General features: G+C 53.7%; 1 protein-coding gene across 1 annotated transcript in view; it reads left to right on the forward strand.

Annotated features, from left to right (window-relative positions):
- The window catches only part of EPHA10 (EPH receptor A10), a 101,748-nt gene that overhangs the window by 35,846 nt on the left and 38,632 nt on the right, over window positions 1–27,270 (forward strand). Inside the window, exons 3-4 of the mRNA XM_050932159.1 lie at window positions 1,023–1,178; window positions 2,439–2,780. Of these exons, the coding sequence (XP_050788116.1) occupies window positions 1,023–1,178; window positions 2,439–2,780 (498 nt within the window). The remainder of the gene's footprint in view (window positions 1–1,022; window positions 1,179–2,438; window positions 2,781–27,270) is intronic.

A 27,270-nucleotide genomic window follows, 5' to 3' on the forward strand; every position in this document is an offset into this window, starting at 1 on the left:
GATATGGGTGTTTTGTGGAACTGTGCAGCTGGGAAGTTTAAAAGTGATTAAGTTTAAATATTCAGGAAGCTGATGAAGGGCTGATGCAGGCATAGCAATCAGCAGCACCTCACAAACGAGAGGAAGGAGAAGCAAGCAAAGTGTGGTGCCGAAAGTTATGTTCTGCTCATATGTTCGACTTGAATTCCAGCTGAGTCAACTTCATTGCAGCCCCTATTGGCAACAGACAGAGGGCAAAGGGGTCCTGGTTGGATCTCCTGCTCCATAAGCCATGCAGGAAAGCGCGTCTATCCAAGTCTGTCTGGCTGATTGCACCACGACTCTCACACATTTGTTTTCAGGCTTCTCTCTTCCCAAATGCTTTTAGGGGCACCATTGAAATTAATTACTTGTTTAGTTGAACATCAAAGGTAATTTACAGAGGATACATGGGAACCAAAAGTGTATTAATTTGTAAGTTTCTATTCATATCATTCAGTATCGATGACTATATCACTGACACCACCTCACTGCCCACAATCCATCTCCTGTGTTGATAAAGCCACACTCCTCCTATTTGCCCAGGCTTGCAGCTTTGCGGCTTGATCCTCATTTACATTAAGTCTCTCGACACCGTTCTGGCAGTGTGAAGGGGCCTTAGTGTAAATGCTCTGTCATTGTTGGTGCTTCCCTTTTTCAGTGCCTCCCTCCCATTCAGACTGTGGCCAAATCCTGCTGCTGCGTCTGTGTCCTCTCTGGAGCTTTCCCTGTCCCTCCTGAGCCATGCATTATTCATCGCCTGCCTCCTCCTTGTCCACAGAGAGAGCCCCCCACTGCTCTCCTAAGGCCTCTCCAACCTGCTGGAGCTAAAATCTGGCAACTGCCCAACCCTTTCCTTGACTCCGCGGAAAGGTCTCTGAACACTGAGATCCAAAGCAAAGGGGGGCCTCAGGACTTGGAGAAGGCTGGTCACTAACAACTTCTCTGTTTGCTTGTGCTGCCAGAACTCGGCTTGCCATAACAGTCTGTCCATCTCTTCACAGCTTGCCCTGCTGGATTTTATAAGCTGTCCTCCCGACTCCCTCTCTGCTCTCCCTGCCCCGAACACAGCTTCACACATCGAGAAGCCTCCACGTTCTGCATGTGCCAGAAGAACTACTCCCGGTCCCCATCAGACCCGCCATCTGCCTCCTGCACCCGTACGTCTCTCTCCAGCAACTCTCTCCGTGGTTCGCGAAATAGAAGGGAAAGGGAGGGAGCCAGCCAGAGCTGCCACTGCCCTGGGGCTGGCCAGGCCTATGACAGGCTAAGGAGCTGCCCCCCACCCGGGTGGCAAGGCCACCAACACTCAGGCAGAGCTGCTTGGCCTCTGTAGCTGTGTCCCAGGGCATTAGCATCACCGGGAGTTATTCTGGGTATTTCAGTAGCACCCACAAGGAGCTCGGTGCTCTCCAAACAGCCAGGAAAAGCCAGGCCCTACCGCAGGGAGCTCACAGCCAGAGGTTACAAGGCCTGAAATCTGAGGCTATGAACATGCCAGTAAGGATTGCCGGCTACCCCAATAAAACTAGGGCATGCTTGGATAGACACAGTCTAGCACGGCACATGTTTTTAATTAATGGCATCCATTAATTAAATTTGATTAATAGATACTATGGTGATGGGCACTTTAGAATTGCTTATATAATAATAAGCAGTAGCCTTTGTGAGGTGACTGACAGCAGCCCGAGTGAGATATGTCTTATTCTTGGCCTCGCTGCGGAGCCAGATGGCTTGGCTCTAAGCTATTTCACCGTGTGAAACAAGCAAGGCCAAGTCTCAAGCTTGGAGCAGTGTGAGGAGCTGGCATGTGTCAAGTGTCTGCAGGTATCGGACACTAAGGGTCTGTCTGCACCGCAAGGACACTGCACCGTGTCCTTAATCTGGGTTAAAATAGTGACGTTACGGCATCTTGGCTTTTCACTCCAGTTAGCAGCTTGAGTTCAACCCCATGGTGCCCTACAGGCATTCGTTTAAGCTGCTAACGCAAGTTAAAAGACAGGCTAACCTAGCAGTGAGAACACAGCAGTTTGAGTTAGCTAATGCGGATTAACTAACCTGAGTTAAGAACACGCCTTTTTCTGCAGTGTAGACATACACCCAGACCGCAGGGAGACTGATCTTTAATCCCGTTCTGCCTTGCTCAGAGCTTTCTTTAAAGTGTGGACACTCTCCATGCTGCACCAGCAGCACGCATTGCACAGGGCTGAGGCTGCGTGACTCCTTGTGTTACTGGATGGCATTACGACTGCCCTAGAAACAGGCTTTCTTGGATCCAGCTTTTCCTCTGCCATTCTGTAACTTCCCCTGAATCCCAGTGGCAGTGCCAGTGTGGTTATAACTGTGACGGCCTCTCACTGGTGCTGCTGCAGGTTGCACCTCGTGCACACGCAGTGAAACACTCACTCTTCTGCTTGCAGGTCCCCCATCTGCTCCAAGGAATCTCATCTACAGCCTGAAGCAGTCCACGCTGGTCCTTGAATGGAGTGCACCAGCTGACCTGGGCGGCCGGACCGACGTCACCTACAACCTCCTTTGTGACCGCTGCTCGGCGGCTCTCCGGCGGCAGTGCGAGCAGTGTGGCAGCAGCGTTGGCTTTGTGCCCCAGCAGACGGGATTGGTGGACAGGACCGTTACCCTGGTGAACTTGCTACCACATGTTAACTACACTATCCGTGTTGCAGCTGTCAATGGTGTCTCTGATTTCAATGCCTCGTCAAAGCCACAGTACGCGGAAGTGAACATCTCCACCAGCCTCAGAGGTACAGGCCATGCCTAGCTGCACTTGCTGCTTTACCCCCTCCTCCCCGCTCCTTCCTGTGAGCGTCTAGGACTTGCACTTTGTGATGCAAGAATCCCAAAGGAGTAGAAGGGAGAGGTGTGGAGAGCTTCCCCCCCCCCCCCCGGCCCACATCCAGTGAATGACTCCTGCAGGGAGCAGCCTCTGAACCTGCCCCCGCCCACTTGCACTATGAATAAGGTTCCAGTCTTAGCCCTTGATTGCCAAGCCCACAGCCACTGGCTTTAACTCCCCTGAGTTTCTATGAACTGCACCTGACAGCTGGTGGGAGGGCTGGGCGCACACGTGCAGGGCTGGGTGCACACGTGCAGGGCTGGGCACGAGTCTGTAGGCAGCTGTTCTTTAATACAAGTAACTAGTGGAACCAGCAGTGCCCTGCCCCTGTAAGGGCTAAGCAAACAGAGCTGCCCAGTTGGGTTACTGGAAGGGTATGGCTCAGCCTGCTAGACAGCGCTAGGATGCCACACTGGCTCCCCTCAGCCCCAGTGACCCCCCAGCTTTCTGCTGACTCTGATGGAAGCTGCCTGGCTACATGCAGTGCCGCTCTGGCCAGCGAGGCGTGCAGCTGACTCTGCGGCCTGTGGCGTATTGTCCAGCATGGCAGTGGCACAGCCCTAAAATGAAGTTCATTGGCTTAGATTAACTTAGTGCTCTCCTGGAAAGCCCAAGGTTTTCTGAGCAGTTCTGCAGCACTGAGCCCCAGGGCCCGCGGGCAGGAACAGTCAGGTTAGCACCTGCAGCGGCTGTCACTTTCCCCATCTTTACAGAAGGGGGGTAGGTCATGTTCACTGCTCCTCTCGAAGCAAGTGATGAATACAGGAGCCACTGGGCCTCATATGCAGGAGTGTGATCCAGAGCAGCTGTTTCTGGAATCCCAGACATGCTCCGAGGACACAGTGCTGGGGCGTGACGTTCCTCGGCAGAGCTCCTGGGAATGCCTGGTTGGATGATGTCTCCCCAGTAACATCTGCCCCTGGAACTGGCCTGTCCAACACTGCAGCTCTTTCTGCTGCAGCCTGTGCTCCATGCCAAGCCCTCAGGGTCTGGGCTGGTGCTAGCTGAGGGAGCAGAAGTTTCCATAGTCTCTGAAAGAACTGCTGACCCGTAGGCACTTGCTGAGAGCACTGGGTTGGGAGGCTGGGGGGATACAGTGCACAGGGCTGAGTAGTCATGTCACAGTTCCCTGCATTCCCAAATGTACTGGCCATGTTCCTGTCCTAGTCCATTTCCTGGCACCTTCACCAGGAAGCCAGAGACACTCTCATTTGTCTACTTGGTCTCACGAGCTGTTAGGAGTTTTTCAAAGATGGCTGAGCGAGCCGGAGAGGTTTTTACTGCTCAGCTGATGTTTCCGTAGCTTTTTCTGCTGGGAGGAGGTGATTGCTCACATACAGCTTGGCCAGTGGATTTCCCCCACGGGAGGACTTGGCAATGCTCCCCCCTCCCCCCCCCCGACCTCTCACCTTCACCCTGCCTGCTGGGTACTCAGGGTCACACAGATATAGCAGTGATGAGGACCATACAAGTGCTTAGGAAGTGTGATAAACTCAGGACAGACAGCTGCAAGGGAGGGTTAAAAGACCCTCCTCCCTATCAACTGGGAGGCAATTACGCGTCAATCAGGTTCAGCTGAGAAAGGGGTACCAAGGCAGCAATTAGAATCAGCTGAGGGGGAGCTACCTGAGGTTAATTAGGATCAGCTGATTCCAACTTAGGGCTGCCTGAGACCTTTTTAAACCCTTCCTTGGGAGGAAGGAGAGGAGAGAGAGAAGGAGCCCTGCTGCCAGGTGGGAGCAGCAAGACAGTGAGCCTCACCAGGAGGAGAGGCAGTAGTCTCTCCTGCAAGGGAGAAAAATACTCTAAACAGGACTGGTGGAGATACGGGGAGCAGACTTCCCCTGTGTCCCAAGCGGGATCACATTACCCAAGCCTGTCTCATCAGGGCTAAAAGCAGCAGCAGAGGCTGGGGAGACTGAGAAGGTGCCTTGCCACAGAAGATAGATGGGAAAAGATGTAGGCAGATCTGTGACACTCAGGCTGGGTTTTCATTGCTAGAATCCAGAGAACAGATGCTTGCTGGGTTTAGAAAAGCCCATTGCTCAGCAGTGAAGATGGACAGTCATTCCTCTGCTGCAGACAGGGTTGGATTAACACAGGGACTTTAGGGGCTACAGCCCAGGGCCCTGGGCTAAGGGGGCCCCAGCGCGGCAGGGCTCAGGCAGGCTGCCTGCATGCCATGGTGCCACGGTGCTCCTGGAAATGGCTGGCTGCTGGCATGTCTCTGTGACCACTAGTGGCTGGGGAGGTGGCTCCGTGTGCTTCCCCTGCTCCCAGGGAACCGGCCAAGAGCCCTGCTGTGCTGTCCGGCCAGAAGCCACCTGTGGTAAGCGCCTCCCAGATGGAGCCTGCACTTCGCACCCCCTCCTGCACTCCAACCCCCTGCTGCAGGTCAGAATCCCCTCCTGCACCAAACTCCCTCCCAGAAAGAAACTAATATAACAGCTGCTCTAAGGGAAGAAGCAGGATATTTTGAATTAATTTAATTATAGTCTACATATTTTAAGACTGAAATGTAACCACAGAACGGCTTTGTTAATTAGAAGGCAAGTTTAGTACAGCGTTAATAGCCTAAATGCCATAATTGTGATAATTTTGTTTTAAATTAGGAAAAGACTTGTAGACAGGGGCCTCACACAATCTAATAGCTCTGGGCCCACAGGAGAGTCCTTAGCCCTTAGCTCTCCTTGTCCTGTGCTATTTCAGAGCTACACGACAGTTGCTATTCTGACAGGGAGGCTCTGGGCTCCATGGAGCTGAGAGTCCATTGTGTGATTAAGTTACAGTTTGAATTTATGGATCACAAAAATGTCTTCAGGGAATCAGTTCTTGCAACCCAGCCATGTGAAACTCCTTAACAGAGAGTGATTCAGGGGCTGGCAGTCCCACGTGAATAGGAGAGCGTTAGAATTGTTGGTTACATTGTTTTCTCCAGGCCACGTTTCAGGGCACAATTTCCCATTGTCAAATGTCTTCCTTCCCCCAAGGGCTCACACCTTTAATTTCCTGACCCAAGCAGAATGGAGGAGCCTTTCTGTCTGCATGCAGAGCCCTTCCCTGGTGGAAAGGGGCGTGTTCCCATTGCCGCAATCCCGTTATATTTCTGCAGGTCTCTCTCCATGATTTAAACCTCCCCAGGCAAGCCGGAGAGGGCTCGTTGTGTCCTTGTCTCTCTTTCTGTTGGTGTTAATTTGCATGAAAATCCATTCCCCAGTCACAGTTAATGGAGACGAGCCATCTCTATGTCCCTCTCCATAGGAAGTGGCTAACAATTTAATCTTGAGAGATTAAACTTTGATCTTGTTGTGAATAATTTCCCCACCATTTGATCAAATGTTTTTGTTCACGTTGCTGCTTTTACTTTCCTCACTCAGTAATTCCTGTGACTGTGCAGTCTAGATGCAAGGCCAACATGGACCCGTCCTTCCACACAGGAGACCTCCTGTGGTCATTGGAGAGTCCTAGCTTGGTCAAAAGCTTTTAGCGCCCGAGCTCATGTTAACTCCATAGGTCCAGGGAGTCAGGCAGGCAGATGGCTTGATTCGAAAGTAGAAAAGTCAGATTAGCCCCCAGGGAAATGCTGTGGCGGCAGGCGAGCTTGTTAGGGGAGGTCTCTGAGAGGCAAGGGTGGGAGGAAAGTGTGTCTGAGCCACTCACAGGACACTGAGTCACAGATTCTTGCTGCCATTGGAAAAAGGCTCTTTCCTGGCTTGGCAGCAAACAGGCTGAATGTGTTTCCACGTTGCTTTGACATCTTCACAGGTGGGAAGCCAACACCGGTCACAGCTGGCAAGTGGGGAAGGACAAGAGAGCTGATCTGCAAGTTTCCAGAACCAGAACCAGAGTGTATTAGACAGGGGACTGTGTGAATCTGTTAGCTGGCAGGGATGAGAAACAAAGAGAGGTTTCTCTAAAGCACTGGCTCTCAACCTTTCCAGGTGACTGTAGCCCTTTCAAGAGTCTGGGGTTCTCCGCAAACATGCATCTTCCAGGCAGCTCCCATTGTGGAGAGGGATGTGCTTACCTAAGGGAAAGACAGTGGCCAGAGGAGAGCTTGGGGCAGTTTATGTTTAGCTACTGAATGGCCGGGGCTCCTGCCTGCCTGGGGGGAAGAGTTTCTTTTTCAAGGGCTTTTAAGCTACTGAATGTGCACTGGTCTTAGTCAAAGTGCAATAGAAAAGAGCAGTAACCAGGGGTTGGGACAATAGCTCATAGCTCTGAGCTGTTCCTAGGAGCCTGGGTAAGAGAATGGCTGAACTCCCACTGATTTCAGAGCAGCAGAGACTTCGGAGACGTGTGTTGGACTGAGCCAGGCACAGGGAGGCTGCAAGGGGGTAGGACAGGGAACAAGCTGGTGCCCTTTAAGTCCAGCTTTCCTTCTGGCCTTCCACTTGCCCCTTTCTGGGGGTCTGCCTTAGAGCCTGGCTACCTGTGTGGCACGCTCTAGCTCTGGGTCTGGAGACCGTGAGATGCAGGAGGCTTTTCAAGGCAGTAGCTTAGCACGTGTGAGGACTCCACCATTATGGCTGGGAACCCTCGGATACAAAACCAGCCACGGCAGCGGCTGCACTGGGGTCACAGAGCTGTCGTGGAGGCAGCGCTGAGAAGCTCTTTCACGTCTCAGTTGCTGCAGGGTTGTGAGACCCTTCATAGGTTCCTGGAGCACCTATAAGAAGGTCGAGCCTGAGCATCCCTGGCTATCATTGGGTGCCTCAGCAAGCCCAGGGCTTTCAGACCATTCCAGGCCTCAGCTAATCTGCATCACAGGTGAAGAGCATCCTGACTCAGGGCCTGGAAAGAAGCCGAGGACCCCAGGCTTCCTACATTGCTTCAGTTGCTATCTGAGCCCAGATGCATGTGTAGGAGGCTCACGGAGCTAAAGAAGGGGCTGTTCTCTTTCTGGCATAAGCGGACGTTAGGGTTTAGCAGGACTCGTTAGAACAGGCATATCTCCAGCTGTGTCCTGGACTGCCCGAGCTGCTCTGGTTCCCCATGACAAGGTAATGTGGACGTCTCTGTGGGAGCGGAGAAGTGTGGGAGATGCAGAAGCAGAGGAGACCTTGTTGTTGGCTGGGACATGGCAGCTTCAGAGGATGAGATCTGCAGCAGCAAAGCTCTGGCTGCAGATATACAGATTCAGAGGAAAACTTGAAAAATGAAACAAGGTCTTAGTTAGCTGCCAGGTCCCTGTACCTGTAAATATAGCTTTGACTAACACTTTCAGCTCTAAGCACTTCCTGCCCCTTCAGTGTTCACGTGAGGTTTCATTAACACTTCTCCATTGTGTCTGCAGGGGAGGAAGATGCAATTTAGTCCACAAGAGGCAAAATTAATACCGTGTGTTTTCTAATCTGGCCCAGCATGGGGCTAAGTAAAAGTGTTTGAGGAGAGAATGGAGCTGCTTACCTGCAGGGGAGGAGTGCATTAACCATGCAAAGGTACACTAGGACAAGGTCCTTTACATTCCCGGCAGGTGTTGGGTTCTGTCTTTTAAATTTGTTGCAAATTAATAGTGCGGCCATTGTTGAAATACACTCTAATTTCTGTGTGTGATGCAGTAGGGGCTGTCTGTGTGGGGAGTGGAAGAGCAGGGGAGGACTTTAGGGGATGGACGATGCCAGGGCCTGTAACCTGAGCTAGGTAAGGGAGGGGAAAGGTCAACACCTTTGCCCGGGAAGGGGACAAAGGAAGGGAGTGGCAAGAGGGAAGCAGTTGGAGTTTGGGGCTTGGGGCTGGGTGGGCGGAATTCAGGGTATCCTGGCTAGGATCCAAGCACCCTGAAAGCCCAGAAGGACTCGGTGGAGGGGTCCTGACTGTGCCTGCAAGCTCTGCTGTAACCTGTGTTCCTGTTGTCCAATAAACCTTCTGTTTTACTGGCTGGCTGAGAGTCACTGTGGGTCCCAGGAAGAGGGGTGCAGGACCGGACTCCCCACACTCCGTGACACTGTGTCTGGGGGGATGTGATTTGTGCCCAGTTAGGGCCTGGTAGGGAAGTTTTATATGGCCACGCATGGCTGGCATGCTCCTGACCTCCCTGCCCAGATGGGGGGAAACCAGGTAACCAGACTTCTCTTGGCCTATTGCACAAGCATGAGGGTTAGGAGACACTGGGCCAGACTCCTGCAGAAACACCCTGGGGCTCTTCCCTATCTGCTCAGAGGAAAGGGGACCTTGGTTTTTTGCATCTATTCTGAAAGATCCTCCCAGTGAAATGCCTCGTTTACAGCTTAGCTGGCAAGTTCCTTTTGGCACGAACTGTCCTGTGCAGCGCTCAGTTGGCTAAGGGAAGAGTCCATTACCCCAGGCAGGCCGTTCTGTAGAATGTGTGAATTATTTTGCTCCATTCCCTGACGTTCTCCCCACTTTTCTGCAGCCTCCAGCAGGAAAGTGCCAGTTCTAGCATACGGTCCCTTAGCGTTTCCTCACTGATCTCAGACTCCCTTTGAACTGGCAGGGGGCTGGCCATATGCTCCCCTTTGCCACGGTTCAGCTGAATGTGCCAACCGCGGCAGGACAGGCAGCTGGACTGTATTAATGAGGAAAACTCCCTCCTGGATTTGAGTAACGCGGAAGTTTTGAACTATAATTACAGTGCTCTATCGTCACAGCCAATAACTCCTCAGAGTGACACTTATTAACGAGGAGATCCAAATGTCCTTATTCTTACCAGCACGGAGGTACCCAGCAGGAGCTGGGCACAGCCCACCTTACAGCGTCAGCTCAGCACATAAAGGGGAGCTGCTGTTACCTGCAGAATTCTCAACAGGCCTTGGCTTCTAGCCCTGCCTGAAGCAGCATTTCTCTCCTGGCTCCCAGGTGCTCCTCACATACCTGCACTGGTCATCGTTGCTAGATACGTGGATTCAGTTGCTGCTGCGTTTAATGGGCAGCTTTTCTAAACAAATTCAAGAGCTTTGTTTGTACTAGTCCAACACAAGCCGTGCCCCTGAGCGCTAGCTTCACTCTCTGGATCTTCTGGAGTGAACGCGGTCTCCTGAATGGTTCAGAGGGGGAAAGGGAGTCAGGACTCCCGAGTGCTATTCCTGGCTCTGCTACAGGTTTCCAGTGTGCCTTGGGTGAATCACTTCCCCTGTCTGTGCCTCAACATCCCCAGCTGTAAAATTGGCCGGCATGATTATCCCCATGTCCCAAGGTGCTTGTGTCTGTCAAGCTCTCGTTTGCTGAGCACTCAAAGTTCTCACTGAAGTCAGTCCCCCTGCTCCCAGGCTCTGTGTGTCTGATTTTCAAATACCCTATGGAGTGAGAAATGGGGTTATTCCTGGTAAATCCACTTCCTCTGCCCTGATACCTGGTCTGTGTGCATAACTGGGCAAAATACCAGGGCAGGAGGGTCAATGCAGTGCCTTTCAGGGACACTAAGCACTAGATTTATGGCTCACAGAGTCCATTTAATGTCACAACCTGGAGTTCTCTGCAGCCAGATGTGACGAACTGGGAAAGTTCTTAATGTTTCTCTGAATACTGTGTTGGTGCCTCAGTGTCCCCATGGCAGTTCTTAAGTATCTGGTAGAGCAAAGGGCCAGTGCACCTAAATGCCTGGCACTCTGTCTCCTAGCAACTGATGGCCTGGGCCCCTCCTCTGCAAAGGTGCCAGCTGAAGGTGTTGGAGACAAAGGGATCAGGTGACCTCCTGGCCTGGGAAAGGGGCTGAGGAGAGAGGAGGGGTTGTTAGTCTGGAGCTGGCTGGGGTCAAGGGTAGAAGGCAGACGTGGGGGTCTGGCTCATTGCCCCCCAGAATGGACCCAGCCGAGGGGTCCGGTTCGCTGTATCTGCAAGCTCTGTTTTAGACCCTGTTCCTGTCATCGAATAAACCTCTGTGTTACTGGCTGGCTGAGAGTCACGTCTGACTGCAAAGTGGGGGTGCAGAACCCGGTGGCTTCCCCAGGACCCCGCTGGGGTGGGCTCGCTGTGGGAAGTGCACGGAGGGGCAGAGGATGCTGAATGCTCCAAGGAGAGACCCAGGAGGTGAAGCCGTGTGAGCTTCTTGCCCTGAACAAGTCTGCTCCAAGGGAGAGGAGGCTCCCCAAAGTCCTCCCTGGCTTGGTGGGGAGCAGTTCCAGAGCATCGCCCGGGGACTCCGTGACAACTGGTGGCAGTGGCGGGACGTACTGCACCCCGTGAATGGCGCTGCTTGCAGTAAGTGACTGGGGAGGAGTAAAACAGAGGAGGGATAATGAGGACCAGGCATGCTGAAGGCTCAGAGAGGGACGGTTTCAGGGGGCAGTTAACCTCTGGGAGTGTGTGACCAGCGAGAAGGACTGTTGGAGTAACAGGGTCCCCCTGAGGACTGCAGCGAGCAGTCTCAGGGGCGGAGGAGCTTGCCGCTCGACCCTGGGAGAGAGAAGGATTTTTGCAGTAGCAGGGTTCCCCGGGGGATTGCAGGAGCAGTCCCAGGGGCGAAGGAGTCTGCAGCTCGACCCTGGCAAAGAGGTGGTGATCACGAGAAGGGCTGGCACACCAGGGGTTCTTCCTGGAAACCATGGGGGAGCCAAGAGCACACAGGCCTGTGAGTCCAGAGCCACTTGGGAACGGTGAAGTGATGGCCTATCACCATCTCCTTGAGAAGGACATTGTGATCCTGTGCACAAAGAGAGGGTTACGCATGGGGAAATTCACCAAGGCACAGTTAATCATGCAGTTGGAGGAGAAGGACCGCTCTGAGGAGCAGATTCCTGGCCCAGATGGGGCTACAAGAGGATCTGAGAGCAGCTGGAGCATCAGCCAGGCATCCCCGGGAGTCTGGTCCCCAATCAGACGAGGATCTTCACGATTGGGTTCCCCATCAGGAGATTGGAGACGGATGGGATGGGAGCAGAGCCCGAGAGAGCGAGAGGACCGTGAGAGAGAGCAAGAGCCCGAGGAAGAGCTGCAGGAGAAGCAGCAGCAGCGTGGACTGGTGATGGTGGATCAGAGAGACATAGGGGGCTGCCCAGGGGTCAGTGGGGAAACACGCCTGCGGGGGCGAGACCCTGGGACAGAGAGAACTGTGGTGGTGCAGCCCCAGATGCTGAGGGACTGTGGAACCTGGGTGAAGTTCCCTGGGGTGAAGCCCCTTGCCCTGCCTATGGCCCAGATCCCTGTGCAGACCCAGGAGGGGTCGGGCTGGCTGGTGGTTGGGGTTCTCCAGGATATCGGCTGGGAGGCCCTGTTGGGGGGTGACTGTCTCCCCTTGGGACAGGATCCAGGCCCCGCTCCTGTAACGGCTGAGGGTTTGAATTCAAATCCAGGGAACCAATTGGCTAGGATGGAAATGGGCAGTGAAAATGCAAACGACCCGGCTGGCAGGGGGGAGGGGCTGCTGGGCTCAGGATACCTGCCTACCTGTAACCAGCCCCCTGAGGCTGAGTGGGAGGGAGAGATGCTCCCCGCCCCCCTGCACACCGGAGAGGGGGCTCACGCTGGCTCTGATGCTGTGACCAGAGCAGAGAGCTCGCTGCCTGCCCCCACTGGGACAGCAAGGGCAGCGCTGAGCACGGGGGGAGCTGAGACCCCAGCTGAGTGCAGGGACACCCAGGCAGGGCAGGTCAGCTGCCAAACAGGTTTGCCTGGTCCAGACGTGCTGCTAGGAAGTGATTACACAGCAGGGAGGGAGCTACCAGGGACAGGGCTCAGGGGGGCTGTGACCCCAGGCCCAGCCAGCGAGAGGGAGCAGGTCCCACTCCCTGCCCCAGCTGCTGAATCCCAGACTGAGCTGCAGAGGGATCCCTCCTTGGAGAAGCTGAGGGAACTTGCTGGCCACAGCGCTGCAAACCTCCTTGGGGAAGGCTGCAGGGACAGAGTCCTGCAGGAGGAGGGATTCCTGTACCAGGAATGGGCTCCCCAAGGGGAAGTAGAACTGGGGGTAATCGGGAGGCAGCTGGTGGTGCCCCAGGAATCCACAGGGTTCTTCCCGTTCGAGCTGCTGGATGGGAGGAGAGTGAGGGGACCCCTGGACCTGAAGAGGGAGGATTGGATGAAGAAGGGGGAAGACCCCCGGGTGGATCTCTTCCCTGAGGTGGGAGCCAATCTCCCCATCAGGTGTTTCCCATTCAGAGTCACTGGGAAAGCAGCCCAGAACCTGGAGAGAGAGGTCTGGAACATGCTGGCTTTAGATGGGATCCAGCCGTTTTACAGCCCATGGGCCTCACCCGCGGGGCTGATCCCCAAGGGAGACAGGATGATCTGGTTTTATGGGGGCTATCAGAAGCTTAAAGCCATCACAGTGTCCAATGCCGACCCCATGCCTAGGCCTGGGGAGATTCTAGACAAGCAGAGGGCAATGGAGAACTTGGCCCTGGCAGACACTGATAACATGTGCACCTTTAGCCAGACCTGGGAGGAACAGGTGTCCCAGGTGAAGAGGGGGCTGGGCTGCCTCAAGGAGGTGGGACTGACCTTAAAAGCTGGAAAGTGTAAGGGGGGATGGAAGAGGTGTTGTGTCTGGGCCACAAAGTGGGAAGCGGCTGCCCAAGCCCAGAGCTGGCAAAGGCCAAGATGAGGGCTCTTAACCAAGAGAGCCCGAATCACAGACCGAAGGGCTGGGGAAAGACCCAATCCCAGCTTGAACCCCAGGGGTATTGGGGTGGCAAAGGGTGTGGGCTGCATAAACTTTCCCACCTGCGGCCTGCAAGTGCCATCAAGCACACCCGACCTAAGGGAGGGCGTGAGACTGGACTGTCCTGGCGTAACTCACACCAAGGAATGGGAGAGATGCTGGGGCATCCATGGGAACCTTGGTGGGTTCGAACTTCCCCAGGTCACTGGCTGGAGTGACCTCGCTCAGTTCGGTCTCGAAGGGGGGAGAGATGTGACGAACTGGGAAAGTTCTTAATGTTTCTCTGAGTACTGTGTTGGTGCCTCAGTGTCCCCATGGCAGTTCTTAAGTATCTGGTAGAGCAAAGGGCCAGTGCACCTAAATGCCTGGCACTCTGTCTCCTAGCAACTGATGGCCTGGGCCCCTCCTCTGCAAAGGTGCCAGCTGAAGGTGTTGGAGACAAAGGGATCAGGTGACCTCCTGGCCCGGGAAAGGGGCTGAGGAGAGAGGAGGGGTTGTTAGTCTGGAGCTGGCTGGGGTCAAGGGTAGAAGGCAGACGTGGGGGTCTGGCTCATTGCCCCCCAGAATGGACCCGGCCGAGGGGTCCGGTTCGCTGTATCTACAAGCTCTGTTTTAGACCCTGTTCCTGTCATCGAATAAACCTCTGTGTTACTGGCTGGCTGAGAGTCACGTCTGACTGCAAAGTGGGGGTGCAGGACCCGGTGGCTTCCCCAGGACCCCGCTGGGGTGGGCTCGCTGTGGGAAGCACACGGAGGGGCAGAGGATGCTGAATGCTCCAAGGAGAGACCCAGGAGGTGAAGCCGTGTGAGCTTCTTGCCCTGAACAAGTCTGCTCCAAGGGAGAGGAGGCTCCCCAAAGTCCTGCCTGGCTTGGTGGGGAGCAGTTCCAGAGCATCGCCCAGGGACTCCGTGACACCAATTCACACAAATTAACAGGTGTGAATTAATGTTTGTGGCTTAAACTTCTGCTGTGTGTCCCTGTGGTCATTTAGGCTTCGTCTTGGCTCTCTTGTGGCTGCTGACCACAATCGGACCTCAGCTATAGAGTGTGCAATAGCTGAATGCTGATTTTGTAAAGCAATTCACGAGCTAGGGGTGAATAGTTCCCAGCATCACACATCCTCGAGCCATCTTTTCTTTGGCATGTCTCTCTGGCTGTTGGGCTCTGTCCAGGTTAAGAGAGATCAGCTGCCTTTCCACAATGTTAACTCCAGCGTTAGTTCTCTTCCCTTCCTGCCTTCACTTTGGGACCCTCTCGCTAATTTCTTTGGATGGTTTTGGAGTGTGACTTTTCAGTCGCACTCTGGATGTGCTTTGCTTCTTAGCTCTGGCTCCTGGGGGGTGCTGAGCTCTGCCCCTTTAGGCGAGAGCTCTCTCCCGTACTCCCCCCTCCCCTCCCAAGTGTGATAACTTGGAGTGTGTAGCTTGACTTGTGCTTATTACACACGTTCTCCCTGCATGTCAAATGGCAACAGAGACAGACAGAAAATGTCTGTGGAGAATAATATTATCCTCTAAAGATTTCCTGAAGGGCCCTTCTCAGGTCCTTAGCCATTAAATCGCACGTTTTGCACAGATTCCTTAAACGCCATTAACTTCCCTTCTGTGCTTTCCTGGGAAGCTCCACTATGAGTCCGACAATAGCTGTTCATGTGCTTTCCCACTTTGCTTTCTGGGATTTTTGATACTGACACAAACTGGGCAGGATTTTCAGGGAAGATTTGCTGAAGTTTTCTAATAATACGATGTCTCATGCCATGTTAAACCCAAATCCTCGCCAACTGTGCGAATAAACTTGGATGCCTGGTCTCCAATCTACTGACAGCGTGCTGTGCCAGGAAGCTGTCCCTAGGTAGAGGGGAGTTTAGGCACTGGGCTCTATTAACCATCTCTGGCCATTAAACCCCAGGAATAGCTTCACGTAAGTAGCTAGGTTTAAAATGAAGGGTGTGTCTACACTGCACTTAAACACCCAGGGCTGGGCCATGGTAGCTGACTTGGTCTGTGGGGCTGTAAAATTGTGGTTTACATGTGCGGAACCTTGCGAGGGGGGAGGGTCCCAGAGGCCGGACTCCAGCCTGAACCCGAACATTTACACTACCATTTTACAGCCCTGCATCCCAAGCCCCATGATCCCCCGTCAGCTGACGGGGGCCAGCCCAGCCACAGGTGTTTAATTGCAGTGTAGACACAGGCCGCCTGAAACTGCATTACCTAGAAAAACGGAATCCTCTTGGCTCTGGAATTTTTCAGTTTCAAGAGAATTAATGCCTTGCACATTAGCCAGTTAGGCTATTTCTGCCTTTCCCAACAGCTCGTTGCTTTTATAATGATAAATACCTTGGGGGGAACGAGAATGGGGAGGAGGGAATCTCTTTTACTGCCCTATTAAAGCAATGTGCCCCCCCCCCCGGAATTCTTGAATTATAAATTGTGCAGCCCCAGAGACAGCTGCTTTCTCGTATAGATGTTATGTTAGTGAAGTGCTCTTTAAATCTGCTGACGTGATGCCCTCTTGGTGGGTGGGTGGGAGTGTTTAAAGCAGCAGTTTTGACTTTCTGTTTCCTTACGGTTGCCCTGGGCACTCTCTGGCTGCTTCTGCCTCAAGTCACGTTCCAAACCTTTGCAAGTGTGTTCATCTTGGAGTTGTTTGGCTTAGACCTTTGTTCTATGCAGAATAAAAAACCTGATATTTCCCTGCTTCTGAGGACTTGCACGATGCCCACAATTTACAGGGAAAGATGCTAAATGAATGCTGCATTAAAGGACACAGGATGCCTATGGGAAGCAATTGAGCTGGAAAATGAAAGCTTCTCTCTCAGAGTAAAGGTGAGTTGGTGAACTTGGAAGAGAGATCCCAAAGCTCTTTCTTCTGCCATATAGCCACCCATATGGCACCTTCCCCAGGACGCAGACTAGTTTGCCTCTCTGATTATGATGGAGAGAGGGGATTTGTCTGGCACCCCCACAGATCTCCTGTTTCCCAATTCTCTCCTTTCTGAGCCTCCGCTTCCACTCCCAGGCCATGTCTACACTGACAGTTCTGCAGCGCTGGGAGTTACAGCTGTGTTCGTACAGCTGTGTAGGGCCAGCGCTGCAGTGTGGCCACACTGACAGCTACCAGCGCTGCAGTGTGGCCACATTTGCAGCACTTGCAGCGCTGTTGGGAGTGGTGCATTGTGGGCAGCTATCCCAGCATTCAAGTGGCTGCAACGTGCTTTTCAAAAGAGGCAGGTGGGGTGGAGTGTGACAGGGAGCGTGGAGGAGACAGACAGAATGGATTTTTGGAGTTGACACTGTTCTCAGCTCCCTGCCTTGCAAGTTCTAAGGACTGGAAGACACACAGTGCCTACCTTCAATCATTTTAAAAGTTCTAACTCCCTTCCCCCACCCCTCTCTCATTCACTAAATGCAAATTATGTACTGCTAAATACCCGTCAGACCAGATAAGCAACTGCTGAACACGGACTTCCCCCTCCCCCTCTGCCGTGTGAGAGTCCTGTTTCTCTCTTCAAGCAAATGGCTGTGAACATTCCAAAGTAATTCCCCTGCCTGCCTCCGCTCGCTCAGCAAACAGGAGCTGTGTTTGTTTTTTAAATAAGCAGTTTGGCTGAACTCCGAGCTCTCCCTTTCTTCCGGTTTGTTGTGGACAGGAATTCTGGGATACCTCCTTATACCCTGGAGGTCAATAAAAGCACTGGTGGGCGTCCACACTTGCTGACCAGTGCTGGATCACCAGCGCTGGAATCCCTACACCCGAGGCTCGACCGGGTGTACAGCCAGCGCTGCAACCAGGGAGTTGCAGCGCTGGCCGTGCTTTGCAAGTGTGGCCACATCCTAAGTTGCAGCGCTGTAACCCCCTCACCAGCGCTGCAACTCTCTAGTGTAGCCATGGCCCCAGTAACACTACAAGAGTTGCCCATATGCACGGAGAGCAGGCTAAGCGCCAGAAATAGTTATTCTGATTCCTTGGTGGATCATGTCTAATGTCTTTGCAAAGCCTCCATCTCCAGTCCCTCTGGGGAATGGATTGGTGAGACACATTGCAATGAGTGTGGATCTCAGCCTCCCCCAGGTCTCCTGGGCGGACAGGAGGCAGGAGCCCTCCCCGGGTATTTAGGACATCTTTAAACATCAGCTAGAATCCATATTTCAGATGCAGTTGTTTTCTCAGCAGATGGCTGCAGTGAGTACACCTATTTTTATGCCTTTTCTGCTGGTTTGTTTGTTAATTAAGAGGAACAAAGCCACGCACAGTGAGATGGAGTTTATAAAATCAGGCAGAATGGTGAATAATTTAATGTTTGCTTTTCAGACAGAGGCAATGGTAGGGAGTTTAAAATATTAATAAGAAACATTTTATTCACAACATGAATTACTCTATAGCGATATGATTTTTTAATTCCTTTTTAATGCATCAGGGGCTTTACTTTTTAGCTGGTATCTGCCATATGGCACGAATGAAGAAGCCCCACACACTGGTCTGAAGCAGATCACTGAGTTACCAGAAAAAAACTTAACTATGATTAGCAATGAATAGGGTTTATTAACAGCAGCAATGATTAGAGGCCCTACAGAGGTGGAATTGTGTGAGGGGCTCTGATTGTTAACAAAGACAATATGACTTTTCCCAGCTTGTTTGGAAGGAGAAGGCCCAGGAGCAGAACTGCTGTTGGTCACTGCTAGGAATATGCCCAATTTTCAAGATGTGGCGGGTCTATCTAGGCCCCCTGCCCAAGTTAGGAGAGCAACACCACAGTTCAAAGAGCAGGCTGCTCTCCAGAAGTCAGCAAAACTTGACCTCTTACAAAACTCAAAGATATTTTGTCCTGTGACTGTAGGCTAACGGGTTGTTTGCCATTGAGGGGTCCCTTAGAATATATGCTAACTTCTTATGCTAAACTATCTGTTTGATCTTGTATTTAGCTGTGAGTCCCTTTCTCAGACCTGAAGGAGAGCTCTGTATCGGTAGAAAGCTTGTCTCTCTCATCAGCAGAAGTTGGGCCAATAAAAGCGATTACCTCACCCTCCTTGTTGCTCTAAAAATACTACAGGCATGCAATAGCCACTAAAGCATGGGGGAGGTGGGCATTTTTCCAGCTGTTTCAGTTACTGCAGCTGAAACTCTGTGTGTGCGTGTGTGTGTGTGTGTGTGTGGTGTCTCTGCAAGGTGGGCAAAAAATTGTCATGGTTTCATCTAGAATATTTCTGTTTTTTCTCTATTGTTGAAAGACTCTTTGCATGTAAAAATAGTTTCTCCTCTCCCACCCTCACCCCTTAGCAAATATTGCACTTGAATTTTTGCCATCATGGAAGATGGCTCTGAGGAAAATGGCAGCCAGGTGTAATTGGTAAGATGTGGTATAAGGAAGTACAGAAGCGGCACTAATCCTCTCACATTAACTATTGTTCTCTGAACTACCGCAAGGGGGCAGCAGGCTTTGTGCCATTCATGTTGTTCCTGAAACCGTAGCTTTTAGTGTCTTTGGTGGGATGGGACCCTTTACTGCTGACACCTGAAGTTTTAAAATACAGCTCCATACCCGAGACTCTGGGGTAAAGGGAATGCCAGCAAGGCGCATGTTGCAGGAATTACAGACGGAATCCAGTATTAGGGAGTAGCCGTGTTAGTCTGCATCCTCAAAAACAACAACGCGTCCGGTGGCACCTTAAAGACAGATTTATTTGGGCATAAACTTTCATGGGTAAAAAACCTCACTTCTTCAGAGCTGTCCTCTGCCTGTTGTTGTGATTACCTGACAGACCAGACAGGATGCAGAGTTAGCTGCAATGGTAATGCAGGCACCGGCGCTGCTTCAGACCACACCTGGACATCCACCTGCAGAGCTGTCGCAGGTGTGCTTCTCCGGCTTCATGCTCTCGCTGGGGCATTAATTTCAAACACAGCAGAATCCCTTCCCCCCCGCAGCATTACACAGGGGCTTTCATATAGGAAAAAGACTTGCCAAAAGTTGAGAGCTCAAGATGACCCACGTGTTTGGCTTCAGTAATAGGCCAACCTCTGTCTCTGGTCTCAGCTGAGCTGCAGGAATGATGAAGCTGATCCTGGTGTCTGTGAAAGTCCCAAACTTTGCCTTGTAATTCTGGGCCTGGAGATGGATTCCAACCTCTGTATTCATTCCTGCTGCTCCCACCTAGGGATTCAGGCCTGTTCTGCACCATCTGTCAGTACGTTCTGAAACATTAATAACCTTCGTTATCCTAGAGTGACCTTGCTCCACCCTCTTCATGTATGGATAATTCAATATCCTCCTAAAGGTCAGTGCCCAGAGCTAGTGTGTTTACTTGGAGAATTAGTTCTTAAAATGTCAAAGAACGACTTCTAGTCAGATCAGAAGTAAAAGACAAGTGACCTGTGCATAGAGAGTGCGCGCACGTGCAAACAGCCACTCCCTGGCTTGCTTTTGCTGGTGGCACCTGGTCTGGCCTGTGCCAGTTGTTTTAAATAGAGGCTGAAAGGACCAGGAGCCAGTCAACATGAATAATTCATCAGCAGGACTTTTCTCAGCAAGATCAATGAGCTGCGTAATAAATACAACATTTCACAGCTACTTAAGTTTGCTTTCCAGGAACTTGTTCCTCTGCGTGGAATTCCCTGTAGGATTGTCAGGCTCTAGCAAGCTTCCAAAATCTGGGGAGAAGGAAGACAACACAGAACTAGCTAATTTCCCAGGCAGCTTTTCCTCAACAAGGTTCCTTTCAGGCTGTCGGCTCAGCCCAGCCATCCCCTGGGCCAGCTAATGGATGGGTTGTGAGAGACACTTGTTCTGATTAACAAAAAATAAAATCTGCCTGGCCTTTAATGATTAGAGATTTGTGTTTGAATGACCTGGCAGGATATAAATGAGGAAGCCAAAACTGACCCTGCATCCCTGCAAAGTGACCTAGGAAGACAGACAGAATCCGTGAAAACAGGGTACCCCTTCACATCTCTTTGTGACCTGCCCCAGGCTCCCATTTCCTGTCAATGACCCATGGGGTCGGGGATGGCTCTGGAGCAGGAGAAATCCTAGGTGTGCTGATGTATATAACAATGCTGGGACTCTCCAGAGGAAGGATGCTACAGAAGGGCAACTGAGGTGCCAGTTCAGTGATTAAAATTCACAGCACTCCTGCTGTGAGACAGGAAGATCCTGGTCTTAGCTTTCCAGAGGAGGACGCTGGGGAACAAAGATGAAGTGTCTTGCCAAAGGCCACCCACAGTGTTGGTGGTCGAGTTGGTCTAGAGCCCAGGAGACTTGACTCACAATCCCTTGCTCCAGCCTCCCAGACATGGATGCTCCCTCTGACTGTGAGTGAGAGAATGTAAATGCCCAGTTCAGTGGGTGTGCTGGAAAATGGAAGCAAACCAGGACTAGGGAAACAGCAAATTCCCTCCTTTGGGGTCTGACCGCGGAGACTGGTTATCGCTGCTGTTCTCTGGTGACCACTGAGGATCGGGGGAAAGGAACATCAAAGAATTTGTGTCCCTGATTCGGGGCCATGGTTCAGCCTCTTCATTGCTCCAGCAGCAGAAAGGGGACAGGCGCAAGCAGCGTTCTCAGTGGGGAATTGGTTGTGAACAGCCACCAGCAGATCAAAAGTTCCTCAAAGAAGCTCATTTCAGAGGATAAATCAGTCAGTGTAAAGTCTCTCCTCTGCTCTTGCCTTGCGGCTCAAGGGGGTGAAATGCTCTGCTCTGCTCCTTGGGCATTCCCAGGACCTAGATCCTAGAATGAACAGCGTCTGGCTGGGGAAGGAGGGAGGTCTTGGCAGCCCAACAAGCTACAGCGAACTGCGAAAGAGACTTTGTATTAGGAGGAACACGCCAAGAACAGAAAACAATCGGTGTCAGAGCAATCGGTGCCGCCTCATGGGAGAGATGTGACAGGCCGTAATTGGCATGGTCAACTGCAGGGGAGAGTCGGGGCTTCTCATTAATCTGGGACAAAAACGGGGCTTCAGTGGACATTTGAATATCCAGTTTGCTACAGACAGATTTTAACTGCTGAACTATCTATCAAAGTGGTTGGGCTGGAGAACCCCAGGGGATGCCAATCAGCCCATTCCCCTGTTCCTGATAAATCAGCAAAAAACATGTCAGTGGGGAGGCGAGGCTTTGAGTGTGAGGCCTCTATCCCACAGCGTGTGCCTCAGCGGGTGTCCCGTCCCTGACCCAGCTTCTTGTGACACTCTGACAATGCAGTCCAGGTCCCGCTGGTATCTCCCGTACGGCAGAAGAGTACAGGACAGTTAGCGCTGTGGCATGCCACACACAGCATGCCCGCAGAGCCTGGGGAGTACAGGTGACATGCCGCCCGGAGGGCACAAAGGGTTGGTTTAGCAGGTGGCGGGTGAGGAGGGGCAGCTGGCAGCAGTGCAAGAGGCAGGCACCGGGGAGACGAAATCCATGCAGTAGAGGGAGGCAGACAAGTCGTTCCCTTCTCCCTGCCTTGAGTGCTGGGGCAAAGGCTGAGCTCCCAGGGGAGGGGCCCAGGGTTAGCACAGGTTGGCTGCTTTCATGCTTACCAACTGGTCCCAGCTCCACATGGCTCAGTTTGCTTTGGCTCCCGGGCAGGTTAACACGAGTGGGAGAACTAAACGTGAACAACGTGGGGAGGAAGGCTGGGCACTTGGTTCTGGAATCCTGGGCTGGGGGTTTCGTTACCCATTACCCTGCTTGCTACTTCAGGTGTCACACGGTGAAGCTGCGTTTGAAACAAACCAACAGTTTTTATCCCCCGTTGGGATTTTGCTCCACCTGGGTAGAGTGAATTCCAGCTGGCTCTGCGCTCCTGTGCTAGTAGTGCTGGGTGCCTTCCTCTCTCTCCTCATCTGAGGTGGTGTTGAACCAGGCGCTGGTCCTGGGGCAGGAAAGCCTCTTTTTTGCGCTGCCAATCATTTTTGAGTGACTTGCTGTGATGCAGTAGGGACTGTCTGTGTGGGGAATGGGAGAGCAGGGGAGGACTCTAGGGGATGGACGATGCCAGGGCCTGTAACCTGAGCTAGGTAAGGGAGGGGAAAGGTCAACACCTTTGCCCGGGAAGGGGACAAAGGAAGGGAGTGGCAGGAGGGAAGCAGTTTGAGTTTGGGCTTGGGCTGTGTGGGCGGAATTCAGGGTATCCTAGCTAGGATCCAAGCACCCTGAAAGCCCAGAAGGACTCGATGGAGGGGTCCTGACTGTGCCTGCAAGCTCTGCTGTAACCTGTGTTCCTGTTGTCCAATAAACCTTCTGTTTTACTGGCTGGCTGAGAGTCACTGTGGGTCCCAGGAAGAGGGGTGCAGGGCCGGACTCCCCCACACTCCGTGACAACTGGTGGCAGCGGCGGGAGATACTGCACCCCGTGGACGGCGCTTCCTGCAGTAAGTGACTGGGGAGCAGTAAAACGAAGGGGTGGTTAACCCCTGGAAGTGTGTGCCCAGTGAGAAGGACTTTGCAGTAACAGGGTCCCCCGGGGGATTGCAGCGAGCGGTCCCAGGGGCGGAGGAGTCTGCAGCTCGACCCTGGCAGAGAGGTGGTGACCTCAAGAAGGGCTGGTGCACTAGGGGTCCCCCTGGAAACCGTGGGGAGCGGCGAGCACCCCGGCCTGTGAGTGGTCAGCAGGAAGATGTATGCCAAGCGGCGCAAGTGTGACCTGGTGGAGCTGTGTAAGCAGAGGGGGCTGCACCCAGGGAGGCTCAGCAAGGACCAGCTGATTGCCCAGCTGGAGCAGGGAGACCGCATGAATGAACGGAGCCCTGTCTCTGAGGGAAGCAGCCGGGCAGGTGCAGCGCAGGCACCAATGTCTGTCCCCACTGGGAGTGGTCAGCCGGCAGACGAGGGCTTCCCGAGCCCCCCCCTCCTAGGCCTAGGGGAAGGGCGGGGAGGAGCCCAGTGTATACCGAGGGCACCGTGACACCCCCGGCCAGCAGGGGATCCGCCCGGCGAAGCCCACCCCCCAGCAAGGGATCCTCCCGGCAACGCTCGGCATCCATGGAGCGGACGCGGCTGGAATATGAAAAGGAGAAGCTCGAGTTAAAGAGGCAAAAGCTGGAGGAGAAGGCGAAACAGCGTGAACATGAGCTGGAGGAGAAGGCGAAACAGCGTGAACATGAGCGGGAGGAAAAGGAGAAACAGCGTAAACATGAGCTGGAGCTGGCCCGGCTGGCGAGCAGTGGGGCCCCGGCTGCGGTGAGTGAGGGGGGACCCAAGCCTACAAAGAGCTTTGATAAGCACTTGCTGCCCCGGCGTAAGGAGGGGGAGGACACAGATACCTTGCTGACGGCCTTTGAGAATGCCTGCGAGCTGCACAGGGTTGACCCTGCAGACAGGATCGCAGTTCTCACCCCCTTACTGGACTCCACAGCCGTGGAGGTGTACAGCCGACTGAAAGGGGCGGAGGTAGGGGACTACGAACTGTTCAAACAGGCCCTGCTCCGCGAGTTTGGGCTGACTCCTGAGATGTACCGGAAAAAGTTCCGGAGCCAGCGTAAAACCCGTGAGGTCACATACCTACAACTGGTCAACCGGGCGCAGGGGTATGCCCACAAGTGGACAGCTGGGGCCCAAACTAAAGAGGACCTGCTTGACCTATTCATACTGGAGCACCTGTACGAGCAGTGCCCGTCCGACTTGAGGCTGTGGTTGATGGACCAGAAGCCGGAGAACCCACAGCACGCAGGCCAGCTGGCCGACCAATTTGTGGACAGTCGGGCAGGGGATGGCAGGGAGGAGTCTCGAAGGAGCAAGCCTGCCTCAACGCAGAGAGAGTGTCATCATGGGACCTCCCAGCGGGGTCCTATGGAGAACCCCCCCAAAAGGGGAACATCCAGCGGCAGGTCCCTCCGACTCACTCAAGGGGACCCACGAGACATGGGCTGCTATTGCTGTGGCCAACGAGGTCACATACGGGCCCAGTGCCCCAAGCTCAGGGACAGACCAAGCAGACCCAACCCGCAGAGGGTGGACTGGGTAAAAACCCAATCGGAGGAGGGGCTACATTCCCAGGAAAGGGGGGCTGGCAACATACCACCTGTGGATGCGCCAGGCTCCTAGTTTGTGGTTTACCGGGTGGGCGCGGGGCTGCTCCTCCGGAAGGAGTGCATTGTTCCCCTGGAGGTAGATGGGAGGAAGGTCACTGGGTACTGGGACACGGGCGCAGAGGTGACACTGGCCCGGCCCGAGGTGGTGGCCTCAGATTGGATGGTGCCCGACACCTACCTGACCCTGATGGGCGTGGGCGGGACCCCATTCAAGGTGCCCGTGGCAAGGGTACACCTGAAATGGGGGGCCAAGCAGGGCCCCAAGGATGTGGGGGTACACCGATATTTTCCCACTGACGTGTTGATGGGAGGGGATCTCGAGGACTGGCCTAGTAACACCCAAAGTGCCCTGGTCGTGACTTGTAGTCAGAGTCGGCAAAGGGCACTGCACCCCGACAACGGGGAAGGTACTCAACCCAAGGTGCAGGACCCTAACCCAGGGAGCAGGGAACGCCCAGGGGCACGGTGCAGAGAGGGTGCGGCCTCAGACCCAGCCAGCAAGAGAGAGCCGGTCCCCATCCCTGTCCCAGCTGCTGAGTTCCAGGCTGAGTTGCAGAAAGATCCCTCCTTGCGGAAGCACCGGAACCGGGCTGACCTTAGTGCCGTACAGACCATGAGGAGAGGTTGCAAGGAGAGGTTCCTGTGGGAGAAGGGGTTCCTGTACCGAGAATGGGCTCCCCTAGGGGAAGTAGAGTCATGGGGGATCAGGAGGCAGCTGGTGGTTCCCCAGAAGTTTCGTCACAAGCTGCTGTACCTGGCCCATGACATCCCTCTCGCAGGGCACCAGGAAATCCGACGCACCAGGCAGAGGCTGCTACAGAACTTTTACTGGCCTGGGGTCTTTACCCAGGTCCGACAGTACTGCCAATCCTGTGACCCCTGCCAGAGGGTGGGGAAGGCCCGGGACAAGGGGAAAGCGGCTTTGAGGCCTTTATCCATCATAGAAGAACCTTTCCAGAAGGTGGCCATGGACATAGTGGGACCCCTCAGCAAGATGACCCGGTCAGGGAAGAAATACATCCTGGTGGTGGTGGATTTTGCCACTCGCTACCCCGAGGCGGTGGCCTTGTCCTCTATCGAAGCCGACACAGTGGCAGATGCGCTGCTGACAATTTTCAGCCGGGTGGGGTTCCCCAAGGAGGTCTTAATGGACCAGGGGTCCAACTTCATGTCGGCCCTGCTCCGGTCCTTATGGCAGAAATGTGGGGTCCAGCACAACTGGACCTCAGCGTATCACCCCCAGTCCAACGGGCTGGTAGAAAGGTTCAACGGGACGCTGAAGATGATGCTAAAAACATTTATGAACCAGCACCCGCAGGACTGGGACAAGTACTTACCTCACCTGCTGTTCGCGTACAGGGAGGTGCCCCAGGAATCTACCGGGTTTTCACCTTTCGAACTGTTGTATGGAAGGCGGGTAAGGGGGCCCCTAGACCTGATGAGGGACGAATGGGAGGGGAAGGCCTCTCCCGAGGGAGAGTCAGTGGTGGAGTATGTCCTGACCTTCCGGGAAAGACTGGCCGAGCTCATGGGCCTGGCCAGGGAGAATCTGGCCCGAGCCCAGAGGAGGCAGAAGGTCTGGTATGACCGCACGGCACGGGCCCGTGCCTTCGCCACCGGAGATCAGGTGATGGTCCTCATCCCCGTGAGGAGAAACAAACTCCAGGCCGCCTGGGAAGGCCCTTTCAAGGTTATCAAGCAACTAAATGAGGTAAACTATGTGGTGGAGCTGTCAAACCAGGCACATCACCGTCGGGTGTACCATGTGAACATGATGAAACCATACTATGACAGGGGGAATGTGGTGTTGGCCGTGTGTGGACATTGGGAGGGGCAGGGAGATGACCCCTTAGTGGATCTATTCCCTGGGACAAAAGCTGGTTCCCCCCTGGAGGCGATTCCCCTCTCTGATCAGCTGACCCCGGGCCAGCATGCTGAGATCAGAGGGGTGCTGCATCTATACCGACAGCTGTTTTCCAACCAGCCTGGACGCACTAATTTGACTGTCCACTGGGTGGAGACCGGGTCACATCCCCCTATAAGATGCTCCCCTTTTCGGGTCACTGGTAAAACTGCCCAGGGTCTTGAAAGAGAGGTCAGGGACATGCTGGCTTTGGGGGTGATCCAGCCGTCTTCCAGCCCTTGGGCCTCGCCAGTAGTGCTGGTTCCCAAGAAGGATGGGTCAATCCGGTTCTGTGTGGACTATCGAAAGCTCAATGCCATCACCGTATCTGATGCCTACCCTATGCCCAGGCCTGACGAGCTCCTAGACAAGCTGGGAGGTGCTCGGTACCTCACCACTATGGATCTTACCAAAGGCTACTGGCAAGTGCCGCTGGACGCAGATGCCAGGCTGAAATCGGCCTTTATCACCCCTCTGGGGCTCTATGAGTTTTTGACCCTGCCCTTCGGCCTCAAGGGAGCGCCGGCCACCTTCCAGCGCCTGGTAGATCAGCTACTGAGGGGGATGGAGAGTTTTGCCGTGGCGTATATTGACGACATCTGCGTCTTCAGCCAGACCTGGAGGACCACATGTCCCAGGTTAAACAAGTCCTGGACCGACTCCGAAAGGCAGGGTTAACAGTAAAGGCTGAGAAGTGCAAGGTGGGGATGGCTGAAGTATCTTACCTGGGCCATCGGGTGGGGAGCGGCTGCCTGAAGCCGGAACCAGCCAAGGTGGAGGTGATCAGAGACTGGCCTGCTCCCCAAACCAAAAAGCAGGTCCAGGCCTTTATTGGGATGGCGGGGTACTATCGAAGGTTCGTGCCCCACTTCAGTGCCATAGCCAGCCCCATCATTGAACTGTGCAAAAAGGGGAA

Source organism: Gopherus flavomarginatus, chromosome 22 (genome assembly GCF_025201925.1).
Source record: "Gopherus flavomarginatus isolate rGopFla2 chromosome 22, rGopFla2.mat.asm, whole genome shotgun sequence".
NCBI lineage: Eukaryota > Metazoa > Chordata > Testudines > Testudinidae > Gopherus > Gopherus flavomarginatus.